Below are 16,536 nucleotides of genomic sequence, written 5' to 3'. Positions count from 1 at the left end.
GATCACCTCTGTAGGGTAGGTGGGGCACCCTGGAATCAATCATTTAGAAGAAGGGGCATGATCACCCCTTTTATGTCTATAGTGGTAAAAGAAGAGGTAAGCAGAGCCCGGGATGGGAGCTGGGAGGGAAGAGCAGGAAGGGGAAGGGTGCTGCTCTGAGTCCCTGAGAAAGCAGACACAGGAGTCCTTCTGATGCCCTGATGCGCTGGGTTCTGGAGAGGAGAAAGGACTACTCTGGGGACATCATTTTGGTGCCCAGAATAGTTGCCAGTCCGGGAACTCCATCCCTTACTGCACTCGGTGGTAACTTGTCCAGGCCGGCTGTGTCTCTCTGCTGTTGAATCCCAGCCATTTCTAAACTGCAATTCGCCCTCTGTCTCTGAAAAAGCTGCAGCGGCCCTGGGCACTTCTGATCCCTGAGGACGGGTGGGGGAGGGGGTTCCTGGGACACTCCAGGAGGTTTTCAGCTTGGATACTGCATGCCTTTTAAAGATGCATGCCTGCCGGGCGCGGGGGCTCACGCCTGTAATCCCAGCACTTTGGGAGGCCGAGACGGGCGGATCACGAGGTCAGGAGATCGAGACCATCCTGGCTGACACAGTGAAACCCCGTCTCTACTAAAAAATACAAAAAACTAGCTGGGCGAGGTGGCGGGCGCCTGTAGTCCCAGCTACTCGGGAGGCTGAGGCAGGAGAATGGCGTGAACCCGGGAGGCGGAGCTTGCAGGGAGCTGAGATCCGGCCACTGCACTCCAGCCTGGGTGGCAGAGCGAGACTCCGTCTCAAAAAAAAATAAAAAAAATAAAAAAAATAAAAAAAATAAAATAAATAAAGATGCATGCCTTATCACTCTGAGAACAAGCCCTAAATCTTACGTTTTCTTTTGTGACCCACCCCTGCCACTGCCACCGCCCTGCCGCATGTAGGGCTCCTAGCACATGCTCAGTAATCCTGGCTGACTTCCTGGAAGAGTCTCACTTGACCTGCCGGGGCAGTTATTCCCCTGCTCACACATTTCAGCCATGAGCTAAACTCTCTGAAGTTAAGTAATGCTGGAAAAAAAAAACAAAACATCCTTTTAACTCAAGATAAATAGAAATTCTTTTCAAACTGTTATTTCCAAATAAGAAAGCCCTTCCATTTGTGCTGACAGGAAATGGGGTGATTTTTCCATAAATATTAAATCTTTACTGCATGGGAATGCAGTCTGCTGGTGCCCTGTCGCAACACATTTCCTCCTGTTGTGAAAGTAAGAGAAAGTGGCCAGCTTCGGGTGAATCAGATAGATTTTCCTCAAGTCATTCATTCAATCAATGTGCTCTGCCCTACTGGATCAATTCCCAACCTGTTAGCCATGAAGGGGACAAAATATTAGCACCAGGTTTTTCTTCTCCAATAAAATGTTGCAAAACGAACTCATCACAAACCATATGAATGTATGTATGAAATCCAATCATACATTGGATTTCAACTGGAGTCTACTTTTCCAGCACTGGAGAGATTTTACATTCACTAAGCTACACTCTACAATCAAGGCCATGTCCTGTGCAGTGGCAACCTCTTACCACACAAGAGAACAAAAATTAGTCTCCCATAGAGGGAAAGAGCCTAGCATAGAATTTTTTTTTTTTTTTCCTGAGGTGTTTTCTTGCTCTGTTGCCCAGGCTGGAGTGCAATGGCATGATCTCGGCTCACCGCAGCCTCTGCCTCCTGGGTTCAAGCGATCCTCCTGCCTCAGGCTCCTAAGTAGCTGGGATTACAGGCTTGCGCCACCACGCCCAGTTAATTTTTGTATTTTTAGTAGAGATGCGGTTTCGCCATGTTGGCCAGGCTTGTCTCGAACTCCTGACCTCAGGTGATCTCCCATCTCAGCCTCCCAAAGTGCTGAGATTACAGGCATGAGCCACCGTGCCTGGCCAAGCCTAGCATAGAATCTTGCATTAAGACATTTATTGACTTGAATGCCCATTCTTGCATAGATAGCTAGACAGGTAGATGTGTGTATGTGAAATTGAGATATAAATCACATACCATACAATTCACCCCTTTAAAGTATATAGTTCAGTAATTTTTAGTATGCAGTTGATCCTTGAACAGCATGGGTTTGAACCACATGGTTCCCTTTCTTTTAACCAAACGTGGATTGAAAATACAGCATTCAAGGGATGCAAAACCTCTGTACACTGAGGGTTGACTTTTTGTACAAGTGAGTTCCTCAGGACTGACTTTGGGACGTAAGTATGTGCAGATTTACCAGGGGGATGGTGGTCCTGGAACCAATCCCCTGCATATACTGAGGGATGACTATACTCGCTGAGTTGTGTAGCCGTCACCACTAGAATATTTCATTACTCCAAAAAGAAACCCCATATCCATTAGCAGTCACTCTTTATTTCCCCCCTCCCCCAGCCCCTGGCATTCTCTAACTTACTGCCTGTCTCTGTGGATTTGCCTGTTCCACACATTTCATACAAATGGAATTGGACAATATATGGTCTTTTGTGACTGTCTTTTCTTTTCTTTTCTTTTCTTTTTTTTTTTTTTTTGAGACAGGGTCTCACTCTGTCACCCAGGCTAGAGTGCAATGGCATGATCTCGGCTCACTGCAACCTCCGCCTCCCGGGTTCAAGTGATTCTCCTGCCTCAGTTTCCCAAGTAGCTGTGATTACAGGGACCTGCCACCACATCCAGCTAATTTTTGTATTTTTAGTAGAGACGGGTTTCACCAAGCTGGCCAGACTGGTCTCAAACTTCCAACCTCAGGTGATCTGCCCACCTTGGCCTCCCAAAGTGCTGGGATTACAGGCGTGAGCCACCATGCCTGACCCTGACTGTCTTCTTTCACTTAGCATAATGTTTTCAAGGTTCCTCCATGTTGTAGTATGTATCAGAACTTCATTCCTTTCTATGGCTGAATAATATTCCGTTTTCTAGATATACCACCTTTTGCTTAATTCATATTTAAAATGAAGTCATTTCTCCAGTTTATTGTCAAGTGATGGTCTGACAATAGAGAAGGTGACCAGTGTCTCAATATTGACCCTGTTTCACAGGGCCTTCCTGACTGTCCATTGATCTACAGAGTCCGAGACCAGAGCTCCATGAAGAAAATATGCTCTCGAACTCGAGATAGCATTGTCCATCCACAACATTCTCCAAGGGCAGAGCCAGGTGGCCTGGTAGAGGCTACAGATGATTCAAGGGGGTCAGACTATGAGGCACAGAAACAGCAGACTCTATGAGCAAAGTCACTGATTTTCAGTGACATTTCACACTGGTAAAAAGTAAACCAACCAAGCAGTACATGTTTACTGTCCTGAGAATAGGCATAAAGGGGCCACCTGAGGCAGGCCTTTGCCATCCACCAGGAATGGTAAGTTTTGGTCCTTCAGCAAGTTATATCAAGAGGCAAACTGTTTTCTGTAATGATTATTTTCAGGTAGATGATAAAGTTCATGCTCTCTCTTGCTCTCCCCCTCTCTCTCTGTCTCTTTGTATATGTGTACGTCCCTATCTTCTAAATTGAAAGAGACCTATTTTCCTTATTTTTTTATTTTATTGATACATAATATCTTACATATTTATGGGGTTCATATGAGTACTTTTTTTACATGTGTATAATATATAATGCTCAAGTCAGGGTATCTGGAATATTATCATCTTCAGTATTTATCATCTCTATGTCTCCCAGCTACTTTGAAATATACAATATATTGCTGGTTAACTGCAGTCACCCTAGTCTGCTACTGAACATTGAACTTCTTTCTTCTAACTGCATGTTTGTATCCATTCACCAACCTAAGAGATCTATTTTCTAATCATGGTTCTGTCACACCAATTAGCTCCAGAGTCTCGGGCACTCAGTAGCCTCATCTATAAATGAAAGTGACTGGTAACTAACTGCCCTGACCAGCTTGCAGGCCTGTCATGAGAATTAACTGTTTATGAGATCACTTGCAGATGTTAAAAATATTATACAAAGTCAGGATACAGTGGTGGCTCACTGTCCACTGGGACGTAGACCATCTCAACCAATATACTCAGATAACTTGATTTTTTTTTCCCCTTCCATGATCCTCAAAAATATTCGGGTCTACAATTAATTAACTGGATCAAAGCAGAAATTCCTCTGAGCACAGTGAGAATGAGAAGAATGCAATTACCCTTCAGCATGGACACAGGTTATTATTTGTTCCTTGCATGTGTATGATAGACACAGAACAAGAAAAGGGGAATCGGCATTTCAACTTCTCTTTTGCAAATTACATCTCTGATGGTGACAGAAAGATTAGATGTCATGCAAGCATCCTAGGATAACCTATGTTTTGCTCACTAGAGAACAGCTTAGCCCAGAACAAGACCTACTCACTGCTTATGATTACTGTGACATAACATACTTAAAATACCTATGCCAAAAAGAAGGAAGGGGACAAGGGCCTCAATTTATAATGTGAATTCGCCTCAGAAACATCATAAACATTTGTCCCTCAGCTTTGTGAAAAAGCAGTTTTTTAAATCAGTCCAAGAGCAAAACAAAACAGAGCCACCAGTTTTTAATTCCGCTGAGAGTCAAGGAAAAGGATTGGGCCGAATCCCACTGTGATTCCATTTCCTTCACTCCAGGAGTTCAGCAGGAGGGGTCTAAAAGCGAGTCTAAATCCTGTCCTGCCGTCCACCAGTTCCAAGTTAACAGATAAGGACAGGGCAGGGTTGCCTCATTGGGCTGACTCGACAGGCATTCCAGGGCCTAGAGGACTTCCCTCGGCTCCATCTGAGGCTCTCTTTCTTATGTGGCGGGTGTACAGGCTGTCACAGACACCACTGCACTTTCCCAGAGAGCACAGGCGACACAGTAAATACCATGTGACACAAGGACAGGTGCCACCAGCCCGCCCGGAAAGACCAGATGAGCCCAGGCCCATTGATTTCTGGGTGCAGTGATGTGAGGAAAGGGAAATTGTGGGCCTCAGAGCCCCGCCCTCTCCCTCTGTGGTCAGAATGCACGTAAGACAACTTGCCTTTCAGGGAAGAGAACAAAAGAATACTCCCGTGCAGCCTGGCAGGTGCCTGCTCAGGGAAGCACCACTCTGCAGTGTGGGACGAGGGCTGAGCGCCTTTGTCCTGAGTGAACCAGTGCAGTGCTCCGTGCACACAGGCAGCCCCTGGGGGCATAGGAATTGCACAAGACAGCTTGAGAGGCCAAGAGAAAGTCAAGCCCACCCTTTGTTAGTCTGTTGGTAAAACAGCCCAAGACTAGGGGAAGAAAATGTGGGATAAACCCTTTTCCTTTACCTTCCAGACTTCTGTTTTCAGTTTGACATTTGCTTTTTTTCCCAAACACTTGTCAAGAATAAATTCAACCTCTACCTAATCCAAAGAGGTATGGGGCGGGGCACAGTGACTCACGCCTGTAATTCCAGCACTTTGGGAGGCCAAGGCGGGCAGATCACCTGAGGTCAGGAGTTCAAGAGCAGCCTGGCCAACGTGGCAAAACCCCATCTCTACTAAAAACACAAAAATTAACTGGGCATGGTGGCGTGTGCCTGTAATACCAGCTATTTAGGAGGCTGAGACAGGAGAATCGCTCGAACCCAGGAGGTGAGGGTTGCAGTGAGCTGAGATTACACCACTGCACTCCAGCCTGGGCAACAGAGCAAGACTCTGTCTCAAACAACAACAACAACAACAACAACAACGAGGTATGGGAAGTATTACGTAAGAGTGTGGTGTTCCAGAGAAGATTCCACATCTTAAGAAAGCACCATCAAAAACAATCTACTTTTAGCTATGTGCCTAGAGATGGTTATACCTTTGTAAAGAGAGACCAAGAAACTTAGTTGCTGTCTTACTTAAATTTAGGGTTGGAGATATGAGACTAACCCCCTTATGAATTTTGGAGTCCTTACTTGATTGCACCCACCATGAGCTGCCTTCATTTTGAAACTAGCTGTTGCTGTTGATAATAACAACCATTTTGTTGCTGTTTCTTGTCTTTATGAGGTTAGCAGGTAACCACCTGTACCCTGGAAAGGATGTCTGCTGGAGTGAGAGCTCTCCTAGGGCTATCTACCAAAGATGGGAAGAAATGCATTCCAAAGAGATGCCCCACTTTCCCATGACATTAGTGACCTAAGTCTGAAGTCTCTTGCAGCTTCCTCTTACCATTAGGCGGTTAGGCAGAAAGGAGGTGCGGGCAGGGGAAGGGGGAGGAGGAGGGGAGAAGGAAGGGGGAGGAAGGCTGCCTCAGAGAAGTTCGGAAAAAAGATGGCGAGAGCAAACTCGAGTATCTCACACTAATTTGCCCCTATACTTCTTAATTAGGAGGCAGGTTGTAAATATCTTCAGCACTCTCCTAAATTTATAAGTTAATCAGCAGAAGCATTTGAAGATGTACCATTTATAGCAAGATCTCCCTAAAAAGAGAATCTTGCTGTCGAAAACAAAACTGAAAGCAAGAGATGAGAAATCAAGCTACAATTTGAGTGTAGGCTCTATGCTGAGTGCTACGTGCTGGTTTCCAGAAAAAAATAACCATTGGCTCTCTCTGATCCCTTACAGCCAAGACATGAGAATTCTAGAACTCAGATCTTTAGAGCTGAAGTGACTCCAGGAGGTCTAGCAGCCCAAGTCTTGGAATTACATGCATATTTTCAATTCTTGCACTTAAAGAAAAGAAAACTGAGGCTCAAAGAAGTGGCAATTCTTGCCCAAGGACCCCCAGCTGGTGAGTACAGATTCAGATTGGCTGCCACCCAGAGCCTTTTCACTGACCTGCTGGTGCTCAGGCTCACCTCCCCACCCCTTCAAGCTGATGTAATTTTCCGGGCACACAAGGATTAAGGAATGACAGAGACAGAGAACTCGAGGGCTGTTAGGAGGTTACATGCCAGTCCCTTTACCTGGGAAATGAAGACAGCCCCAAGAGGCTGAACAACCTGCCCCAAGTCACTCAGGAATGAGTGACACAGCCAGACCTGGAGCATCTCTTCTCTATCATTGTCCAGTGACCTTTCTCTTTCTCAAAGGTCCCTCAGGTGTCTGATGGCATCTCTGGTGACACCACACTAGAGAGGCCTTTGGGTCCTCTTAGAACTCAGTGAGTGTTAAATTAAAACCACACAGGGTCTGCAGGCCTCGCTGGGATGATATTTGTGTGATTTCCCAGGCTTACTCGAGCGGGTTGAATGGTGACCTGATTGTCACCAAAAGAGACTCCCTATCAAATCCATGGAACCTGTGAACGCTTATTTGGGAGAAGGGTCTTTGTAGATGTAACTAAGTGAAGGATCTTGAGATGGGGAGGTCATCTTGGATTATCTGGGTGGGCCCTGAATCCAACGAGAAGTGACTTTACAGGAAAGAGGCAGAGGGAACTGTAACAGAGAAAAGGAGACAACACGGAATAGGCGGCCATGTGAAGACAAAGCCAGAGACTGGGAGGCTGCCACGAGCTAAGGAACATGCAGAGCCATCAGAAACTCGGAGAGGCGAGGAAAGGCCCTTCCCCAGAGCCTTCAGAGACAGCATGGCCCTGCCGCACCTTGCTTGCAGACGTCTCACCTCAAGAACCGAGAAAACTCAGTTTAAGAACTAACCTCAAGAACCTCAAGAGCTGTGTAAGCTTGTTGTTTTAAGCCACTGCTGCTGCAGCTGACACAGAAAACTAATACATTTGTAAAGGGATAAAATAAATTTATCTGTGGATAAAATAAATATAAAAAACCACAAAAACCCAAGGTTCACAGTATTTACAAAATGTACCATTTATAGCAAGATGTACCACCATCATAAAATTTCCCCACCACCAAGACCCAAGCATGAGAGGCCAAGGGAGGAGTGTGTGGAGGCCGCCCTGCTTTGTGTTGGTAACCAAGCCAAACTGACTCACAAGCTGTCACACGTCAGCGTGATAACCCTGCAGGACATTTTTCTAGCTCACACGCCCATCTGAGGACTACATCTGCTGGATGGATTCTGAATCTGAGGCTGAACATGGTGCAAACTACTCCCAGACGTCTCGACTCTGAAAGCCCCAAATGGAAAGTCTCCAAGTCTTAAGCCTCACAAAACGGCCTTCACAGAAACCTGAAGCCAATTTGAGAAGAGGCCTCTGCAGCCACAGGGAAAGCCAAATGACTCAGGTCTTGAAGGAGAAAACAGAGTGAGCAGATGTTTCTTCCAAACGGCATGTTCTTGGATCTAGCTTTATTTTAGATTTTCTTCCCCACAGCTGTCGAGCTAAATCTGAAGGGTATCAACGCGCGCGTGCGCGTACACACACACACACACACACACACACACACTCAGACACACACACACAGAGCCCTTTTCCCTCCCCAACATGTTTTGGGGGAACACAGCTCCACATGTGGACTAAGAAGACTGCAAACATGGCTGTCACAAATGTGGGGATCGCGTTCAGTGTTTTCTTGCCTCTCTTTGTACAGCTGGACATCTGGGAAATCATTCTGATGTTCCATTGTTTTTTTTTTTTCCTTTTTTTTTTTTTTTTTTTTTTTTTTTATGAGGGCTAGGCTTGGTTGCTCATGCCTATAATCTCAGCACTTTGGGAGGCTGAGGCGAGAGGACTGCCTGAGACCAGGAGTTAGAGAGCAGTCTGGACAATAGAATGAGACTCCCATGCTTTACAAAAAATAACAAAATTAGGTGGGTGTGATGGCATGCACCTGTAGTCCCAGCTACTCAGGGAGCTGTGGCAGGAGGATAGCTTGAGCAGGAGTTCAAAGTTGCAGTGAGGTATGATTGTACCACTGCACTCCAGCCTGGGCAACAGAGCAAAACCCTGTCTCTTAAAAAAAATAAAAAAAGAAAAGAAAAGAAGATGATGACAACAAAGAAGGAAGAAGGAAGAAAGAAGAAAGAAGTTAGAAGGAAGAACGGAGGAAGGAGGAGGGAGAAGTGAGAAGGGAGGAGGAGGGAAGAGGAGGGAGGAGAAGGAGAAGGAGGAAGGAGGAAGGAGGAAGAAGAAGAAGAAAAAGAAGAAAGAAGAAGAAGAAAGGAGGAGGAGGAGGAGAAGGAAATTTCCAAGTTGCTCCCAACTCAACAGGTTTATTTCAGTCCTCCACAAGAGATCAAACTCAGGAATGACATCATGGGAAATGGTGTCAGGCCCCAGTCAGGGCACTTCTGAGAAGAGCTCTCTCGGGAGGGATGAGGGATAGACTCAGGGCCAGGAGGGGAGGCACCAACCACTGCATCATGCTCTGAGCACTGTGATGGGACTGCTCGGACTCCAAGCTCCCCTTCAGGTGGGTCCCATCCATCTTCTCCAACAGCCTTCCTGGGGATATGCTTCTTTCTCCCTAGTCGAGACACTAGTTTTGAAGTGCCCTTGGGTCAATAAAGCTTTATTGGAAAGGCTACGAGAGAACTCTTTCCACCCTTCCTGTGTGTGCAGAGGGTGGGGGCCCATTTCTCAGGCTCCACTCCAGCCAGCGCCACCATCGTTTTGTGCCCAGAGTTCTGTAGTAGCCTCCTAGCTGTTCTGTCTCCACCTCAACTCCCTTCCCAGTCATTTAAAAAAAAATCTGAGCTGAAATGCACGTACCATAAAATTAACCATTTTAAAGTGAACAATTCAGTGGCACTTAGTACATTCATTCACAATGCTATGCAACCACCTCCTCTATCTAATTCCAAAATATTTTTATCACCCCAAAAGGAAATCCTGTATCCGTAAAGCAGTAATTTCCTATTTCCCCTTCCCCCAGCCCTTGGCAACTACCAATCTGCTTTCTATCTGTATGGATTTACCTATTCTAGATATTTTATGTAAACCACATCATATAATATGTGGCCTTTTGTGGCTGGTTTCTTTGACTTAGTGTGTTCTAAAGGCTCATCCTGTGGTAGGCAGCACTGCTGCAAGGCTGGATGATATTCCACTAGACGGATACACCACGTGTTGTTATCCATTCACCTGCTGATGGACTTTGGGTTGTTTCTACCTTTCGGCTGATGTGAATAGTGCTGCTGTGAACATGTGTGTACATAGATTTGAGAACTCTCATATGTTCTTTACACAACAACCTGGTCTAATCACATGACACTCCAGCTACAAGCAGTTCAATGGCTTCCCACCGCTTTTAGGGTAACACCCAAACTCCAGAATGTCACTCTTGGGACCCTGCCCACTTCTCCAGCATCATCTGTCACATCCGTGCTCCTGCCCAGCTGACGTTTCTTATGTATGCTGTGCTTTTCCTCACCTCTGCGCCCCTGCAGGTGTTGCTCCCTCTTCCCAGAACCCTCTTCCTCGGGCTAAGAGGCAACTGCATTTGACTACAATCACACCCTTCTCTCCCAAGTGCAATCAGCTGCCCAGGTCCCAGCACACAGCCAATGCTGGCCCCTGTGTGCTTTGTGGAAAGGGCTTACAGTGGGATTTAGGGGGCCACGCTGGACCTTTGCTGTGAAACCCACGGAAGAGACAGTGCAGCCCAGAAACACCCTGGTGGGGGTGCCTTGGATCTGTGTCTGGGTCTCTGAAACGTGCCCTGCTGGGAAGGTGGAACATGGCTCTGCGGATTCAGCAGCCTGGTGCCTGACTAAGCACGGGGACAAGCTGCAGGACCTGTAGTCATCCCCCTAGTTGTGAGGCTTCCTGATCCACCTCTGCTTGGGTCATACTCTCCACCCTGGCAGGTGGGCCACGGGTGAGGCAGTCTTACTTTCTCCTTGGACCTGGCTGACACCCCACAGGCCTGGGAGAAGTAAGGTAGCGACTCCTTCTGAACTCTGGCCCCAGAATTCTGTGTCTCACCCCAGAGGAACTGGCTCAGCCCAGAGGCAGAAGCCTGTGTGGCACCTGCTGAGAAAGCAGGAAGAAAGCTCCCCAGCTGGAGGCGGTGGCACCTGAACTTGACAGGCTTCAGCTCAGCCCCGGCTACAGGGTGCTCTGGGTCACACAGGATGTGGTTTTTGAAGGCTGGGGAAGCCAATGCCTCTACCTTTCCCCCACCCTTCCTTTCTTAGCTTCCATTCTGAGCCTCTGCTCCCTGAATCTGCACACGCCCAGAAATGCACGCATACACATATGCACACACGCACACACGGATGTATACACACGATTTCGCATCCTCTTCATTTACTCTTGTCTAACTTCTAAAAATGAAAATGGTCTAATATAGCCTCTCCTACATAACTCCCACCAGAACCTTTATCATTCTTTTTTTTTTTCCTTTGCAAATTCTCCATCATTCTAATTTCCACATGAGCCTTTGAGGAGAGTGCAGCACCGTAATTCCCAAAGACAGTCACCTGCAACTATTTTCTTTCTCCACAGGTAAAAAAAAAAATGGAGGAAGCGGGAAAGGGTCCCCGTCTTGTGTGTTTCTGAGGGCCGCTGAGGAAGATGGCGGTCGCTGTGAGGGAGCCGGTCTGCCACTTACCTCCAGAACTTTCCCTGTGATAAACTGGTGACATGCCTCACATTTCACCCCAAAGAGTCCCTGGTAGTCCTTTTCACAGTACGGGGCACCATCCCTGCAAGACAAAAGCGTGTTCAGCTCCTGAGGAGGTGGCCAGGGGCTGGAGAAGACACCAAAACCACATTTCTCCAAGGTCTTTCCACAGAAGGGCAGGACGTATTTTCTCCCACCCAGTGTTCACATGCCTGGTAATCCAGTCAGACCTGGCCAGACATGATCAAAACCACAAGCGAAATGATCCAGAGAGCGCTTTGTGGCTCTCGGTGCCACACAGGCGAAACGGCCATGTCGTCATATGATCACCCTTGTTGATTTTGTACTGTCTCAGAGCTAACGAGCAGAAAGCCTGGCAGCATTCTCTCTCCACAGGCCCCCTGGGCGTGGAGGAGCACTGAGCCCACTGGGGCCACATAACAATATTTAATAAACCAGAGAAAGAATGGGATTAATGAACCTGAAGAAGATACTGGCAAATCAATAGGCAATATCACACCTGAAGGCAAAACACTAGAGACAATTTCATTAAAACCACAATAAAGACAAAGCTATAAAATATTGTTAATGTATATAATACGTATATTTAATAATATGACACTGAGGCCAGGCACGGTGGCTTATGCCTGTAGTCCCAGTACTTTGGGAGGCCAAGGTGGGTGGATCAGCTGAGGTCAGGAGTTTGAGACCAGTCTGGCCAACACGGGAAGCCCTGTTTCTACTAAAGAAAATACAAAAATTAGCCAGGTGTGGTGGCGCACAGCTGTAAATCCCAGCTACTCAGGAGGCTGAGGCAGGAGAATTACTTGAACCCAGGAGGGGGAGGTTGCAGTGAGCCAAGATCACGCCATTGCAATCCAGCCTGGGTGACAGCATGAGACCCAATCTCCAAAAAAAAAAGAAAAAGAAAAAGAGAAAAAGAACACTGAGCCCATCAGATGTGGGCTCAGCGTTCATCCCCCCACCACAAGGGGCCCACATGCCAGACTACAGCCTCTGAACAGCCTCCAGACACCACCTCCTCAGCTCTCAGGAGGCCTCCGGGGCCCATGGCTGCCTCCTCCAGCTCAGGCAACCTCCTCCATTTACCTTGGAGCACAGGAAAAGTATTATATCCTGTGTGTGATTGCATGGTAAAGCTATAGAGTGCCACTCTAGACTGTCAATTACCCACCACTGCACAGTTTGCAATGTTCCGTTAGAAGCCAGGTACCTGTCTTCTTACTTTGTCCATCATGGTCACCTGAAGAGCTTCTTGCCTTTTCTTTTTTCTTTTTTTTTTTTAGACAGAGTCTGGCTCTGTCGCCAGGCTGGAGTGCAGTGGCGCGATCTCAGCTCACTGTAACCTCCGCTTCCCGGGTTCAAGCAATTCTCCTGTCTCAGCCTCCCAAGTAGCTGAGGTTGTAGGTGCCCAATACCACACCTGGCTCCTTTTTTGTATTTTTAGTAGAGACGGGTTTCACCATATTGGCCAGGCTGGTCTCGAACTCTCAACCTCAGGTGATCCACCCACCTCGGACTCCCAAAGGGCTGGGATTACAGGCATGAGCCACCGCACCCGGCCTTCTTGCCCTTTCAATGCAGGTGTTTCAGCTTTACCCTGGGTCTGTAGAATCAGATTTCTAGTGGGTGGGGCCAAAGCAACCTTTTGTTTGTTTCATTATATTTTTAAACTACATTCATTAATATTTTTGAATAGGTGATTTCATGTGGTTGGGGAAATGAATGAATGAATGAATGAATGTATTTGTTTATTTTTTGAGACAGGGTCTCACTCAGTTGCCCTGACTGGGGTGCAGTGGTGCGATAATAGCTCACTGCAGCCTTGATCTCCTGGGCTCAAGCAATCTTCCCACCTCAGACTCCCAAGTAGCTGGGACTACAGGCATGTGCCACCATGCCTGGCTTATTTATTTATTTATTTATTTAGTTAGTTATATTAGTAGAGATGAGGTCTCGCTATGTTGCTCAGCCTGGTCTCGAACTCCTGAGCTCAAGTGATCCTCCCACCTTGACGTCTCAAGTGTTGAGATTACAAGTGTGAGCCACTGCGCCCAGCAGAAAAGTTTTTTTTGAGGCATAAAAAGGTATACAGTGGAAAATTTCCCCTCATTGCCAGGCTACATTTGTTTTTTTAAAAAACCCTCACTTCCTTAACTGTAGCTATTATCCACTGTTATTGAACATGAGCCCATTTCCTGGCAGGCTGTTTTGTGCACAGTCCTAAAGGGCTGACAACTTAGGCTTTGCGTGTTTTTGGGGGGCGTCTATAAATGTACTCCAGCCCTGGAGGGAGGACAAAGGCTTACTAGTTCCTCATAGGAGAATGAATAGCAACAGGGAAATTATTAAATGCTTAATTGGTGATGACATATAGTATAACACTGTCATTGTTAAATCCGGCAATGATTAACATTTCATTAGGTTTATAGTAGCCAAAGCAGAAGAATACAATTATTTTCAAAAGTTTTATAGCAACAAGTTCATTCTGACGGCAGGATGTGAACAATTTCAGCACCTTTGACAGCATGGGGCCCCTGAGACCAGGACCTGCAGAAGAACCACAACGCCTGGTGCCCACTGAAAGGAACGCGTGCCCGCACCCAGCCTTACTTGCTGATGTACTCCCCGGTGAGGACCTTCCCGCAGGACTTGCATTTAAAGCACCCCAAGTGCCACTGCTTATCCAGCGCCAGCAGTGCCTGCCCATTCTTGATATCTCTTCCACAGCCGGCACAATCTGAAAAAGAGCAGCCGCCAGTGGTTACTACACATTTCCTTTGCTAAATCCAAGCAGGCAGCCCAATTTCAACCCCACTGTGTGCCCATCATGCACTCAATCAATATTTACTCAAGCACCACCTCAGGTCAGTTTCTTTCCCTGCACAAAATCTTTCTCGGTGAAGTCTCGCAGGCTGTGTCCTCGGAAGGACACAGCATGGAAGCTTGACGAACGTCCATGGATCTAAGAGGATGGGTGTCCTTCACCCATCTGCTTACTTGGGGTTTTTTAATGCACCATCTGAGCTACAGATCACACAGAGAATATTTAATTATAGTGTCTTGGCTGTGATTTTAAGAAAGTACTCATAGGCATTTATTAATTGAAGCACTGTGAACAACTCAGCACTTTATGCTGATGCCTTGCCTAACACTATATACGTGATTACTCCTGGAAGGCTGCCCGTAAATCTCATTTTTGTAAATGGGACCCTACTTCCTTATCAACCCAAACTAGCCTTTCAAAGATTTGTGATCATCAGTTAAATGGCTCTTAATTCCTTAGCTTTCAATTCTCCTTGGCAGGCTCCTGGAAGGATAATAAAGGAGAAATTATTTCTTCATAGTAAAGAGTGTGGGCCTGGAATAAGACATCCCAGTCCTGAACCCCAGCTAACTCCTTGTTGGCTAGCTATGTGATCAAGGCAAGTTACATCCTTTTGAAGCCTGGGTTTCTTCTTAGGGAAGTGGGAATGTTGTCAGCACCTGGTCTCAGGCCTCTGATGAGGATTCAGGGCATTTAATAGATTTAGCAGTAGATGGCACATTGGAAGTGACCAGAAACATTTGCTATTATTACAATTGCCATAATTAATCTGATTATTGACTGCTTCATTCTGTTAGGGAAGTTGGGTATTTAAAAGAACCCAGAAGACTATAAAGTGGTGCAAACTTTCTGGAAAGCAACTTCAACATCTACAGACATTTTCCAAATCAATGTACCTGAGAGAATGAAAGCAAGCATGTGTCAGGTTGGCCACGGTGCTCCCAACTGATCATACGGAACACACACAGAATAAAGCCATGCCCTGGCAAGGCCACTTAGTGGCCAGGTTTGGACCAAGACAGAGACGAGGCCACTTGGTAACCTAAAGTGATGAAACAGCCCCCTCTTCTGACCACATCCATGGCTGCCACTGCTTTCCTAATGATCCTTCTAGCCCAACTTTAATTATCTGACCATCCAGAAAAACCTAAGAGACCCAATCACTGACCTGGCCCTGCTTCCTGACAATGCTTAACCTAGAACTGCTTCTGCTCCTTTGAATCTTCTTTAAAATTACCTAGCACATGGGCTGGGTGCGGTGTCACAAGCCTACAGTCCCAGAACTTTGGGAGGCCGAGGTGGATGGATCACCTGAGGTCAGGAGTTCAAGATCAGCCTGACGTAACATGGTGAAACCTCGTCTCTACTAAATACAAAAAATTAGCCGGGCGTGGTGGCAGACGCCTGTAATCCCAGCTACTCAGGAGGCTGAGGCAGAATTGCTTGAACCTGGGAGGCAGAGGTTGCAGTGAGCTGAGATCATGCTGTTGCACTCCAGGCTGGGCAACAAGAACGAAGCTCCATTTCAATAAATAAAGAAATAAAATAAAATAAAATAAAATAACCCAGCACAAGCCCAAATGCTGTGAAAACTCCTCCAAACTGCACCCAGAGTGGGCTCACGATTCCTCTGGCTTCCCCTGCAGCTAGTTAAATAAACCTGACCCGCTTTTTTATTTTTTTTTGATGACATGTATTTTTGGTGATCTTGATCAGTGGGTGTTCATGTAACCTTGAGATCCAGTAATTATTTTAGGTCTAAGATTTTATTCTACAAATATATTTGCAAAAGCATGTATGTGCACGCATATATTCCCTACAGCATTTCCCTAACGACAAAAACTGGGAATAGGCGATATGGACATCAGCGAAGGGCCAGTTAAATAAATTATAGTATAGTCGATAATGGAATACTATATGCTGCTCAAAAGAACGAGGCAGATTTGTGCTCTGGCATGGAAAGATGTTCAAAATAGATCAAGTGAAAAAAGCAGGCCATAGAACAGTAAGCATAGCATAAGCCCATTCATAAAAAAGTAGTAAAGAAAATGGTGTGTGTGTCCTAGTCCCAGAATAGAACATTTCTGGGGGAAAACATTAAAAATTCTGAAGAAACTTCCCTCTCTGGAGGAGGACTTTACTGTTTAACTTCACATCCTCTGTGTTGTTTGAATTTTTAAACCATGGTAATGTAAAAAATTTGACTATTTATAACATTTAAAAATACAAGTTCTGAATACTGCAAATTAGAATTTCTTAATGTATA

At 46.2% G+C, this 16,536-nt stretch overlaps 1 protein-coding gene across 3 annotated transcripts in view; it reads right to left on the bottom strand.

Moving 5' to 3' along the window:
* Window positions 1-11,109: 11,109 nt before the first annotated feature.
* The window catches only part of LOC116268595 (actin-binding LIM protein 1-like), a 114,063-nt gene continuing 108,636 nt past the window's right edge, over window positions 11,110-16,536 (bottom strand). For all 3 annotated transcript variants that reach the window (XM_031661458.1, XM_031661459.1, XM_031661460.1), the window contains 2 exons: window positions 14,057-14,183; window positions 11,110-11,504 (listed from right to left, as the gene is read on the bottom strand). In XM_031661458.1, coding sequence (XP_031517318.1) covers window positions 11,276-11,504; window positions 14,057-14,183 — 356 coding nt within the window. In that variant the 3' untranslated portion in view covers window positions 11,110-11,275. The remainder of the gene's footprint in view (window positions 11,505-14,056; window positions 14,184-16,536) is intronic.

This window comes from Papio anubis, unplaced genomic scaffold, assembly GCF_008728515.1.
Source record: "Papio anubis isolate 15944 unplaced genomic scaffold, Panubis1.0 scaffold163, whole genome shotgun sequence".
NCBI classification, from domain to species: domain Eukaryota; kingdom Metazoa; phylum Chordata; class Mammalia; order Primates; family Cercopithecidae; genus Papio; species Papio anubis.
This window is presented reverse-complemented; position numbering and strand designations above follow the sequence as displayed.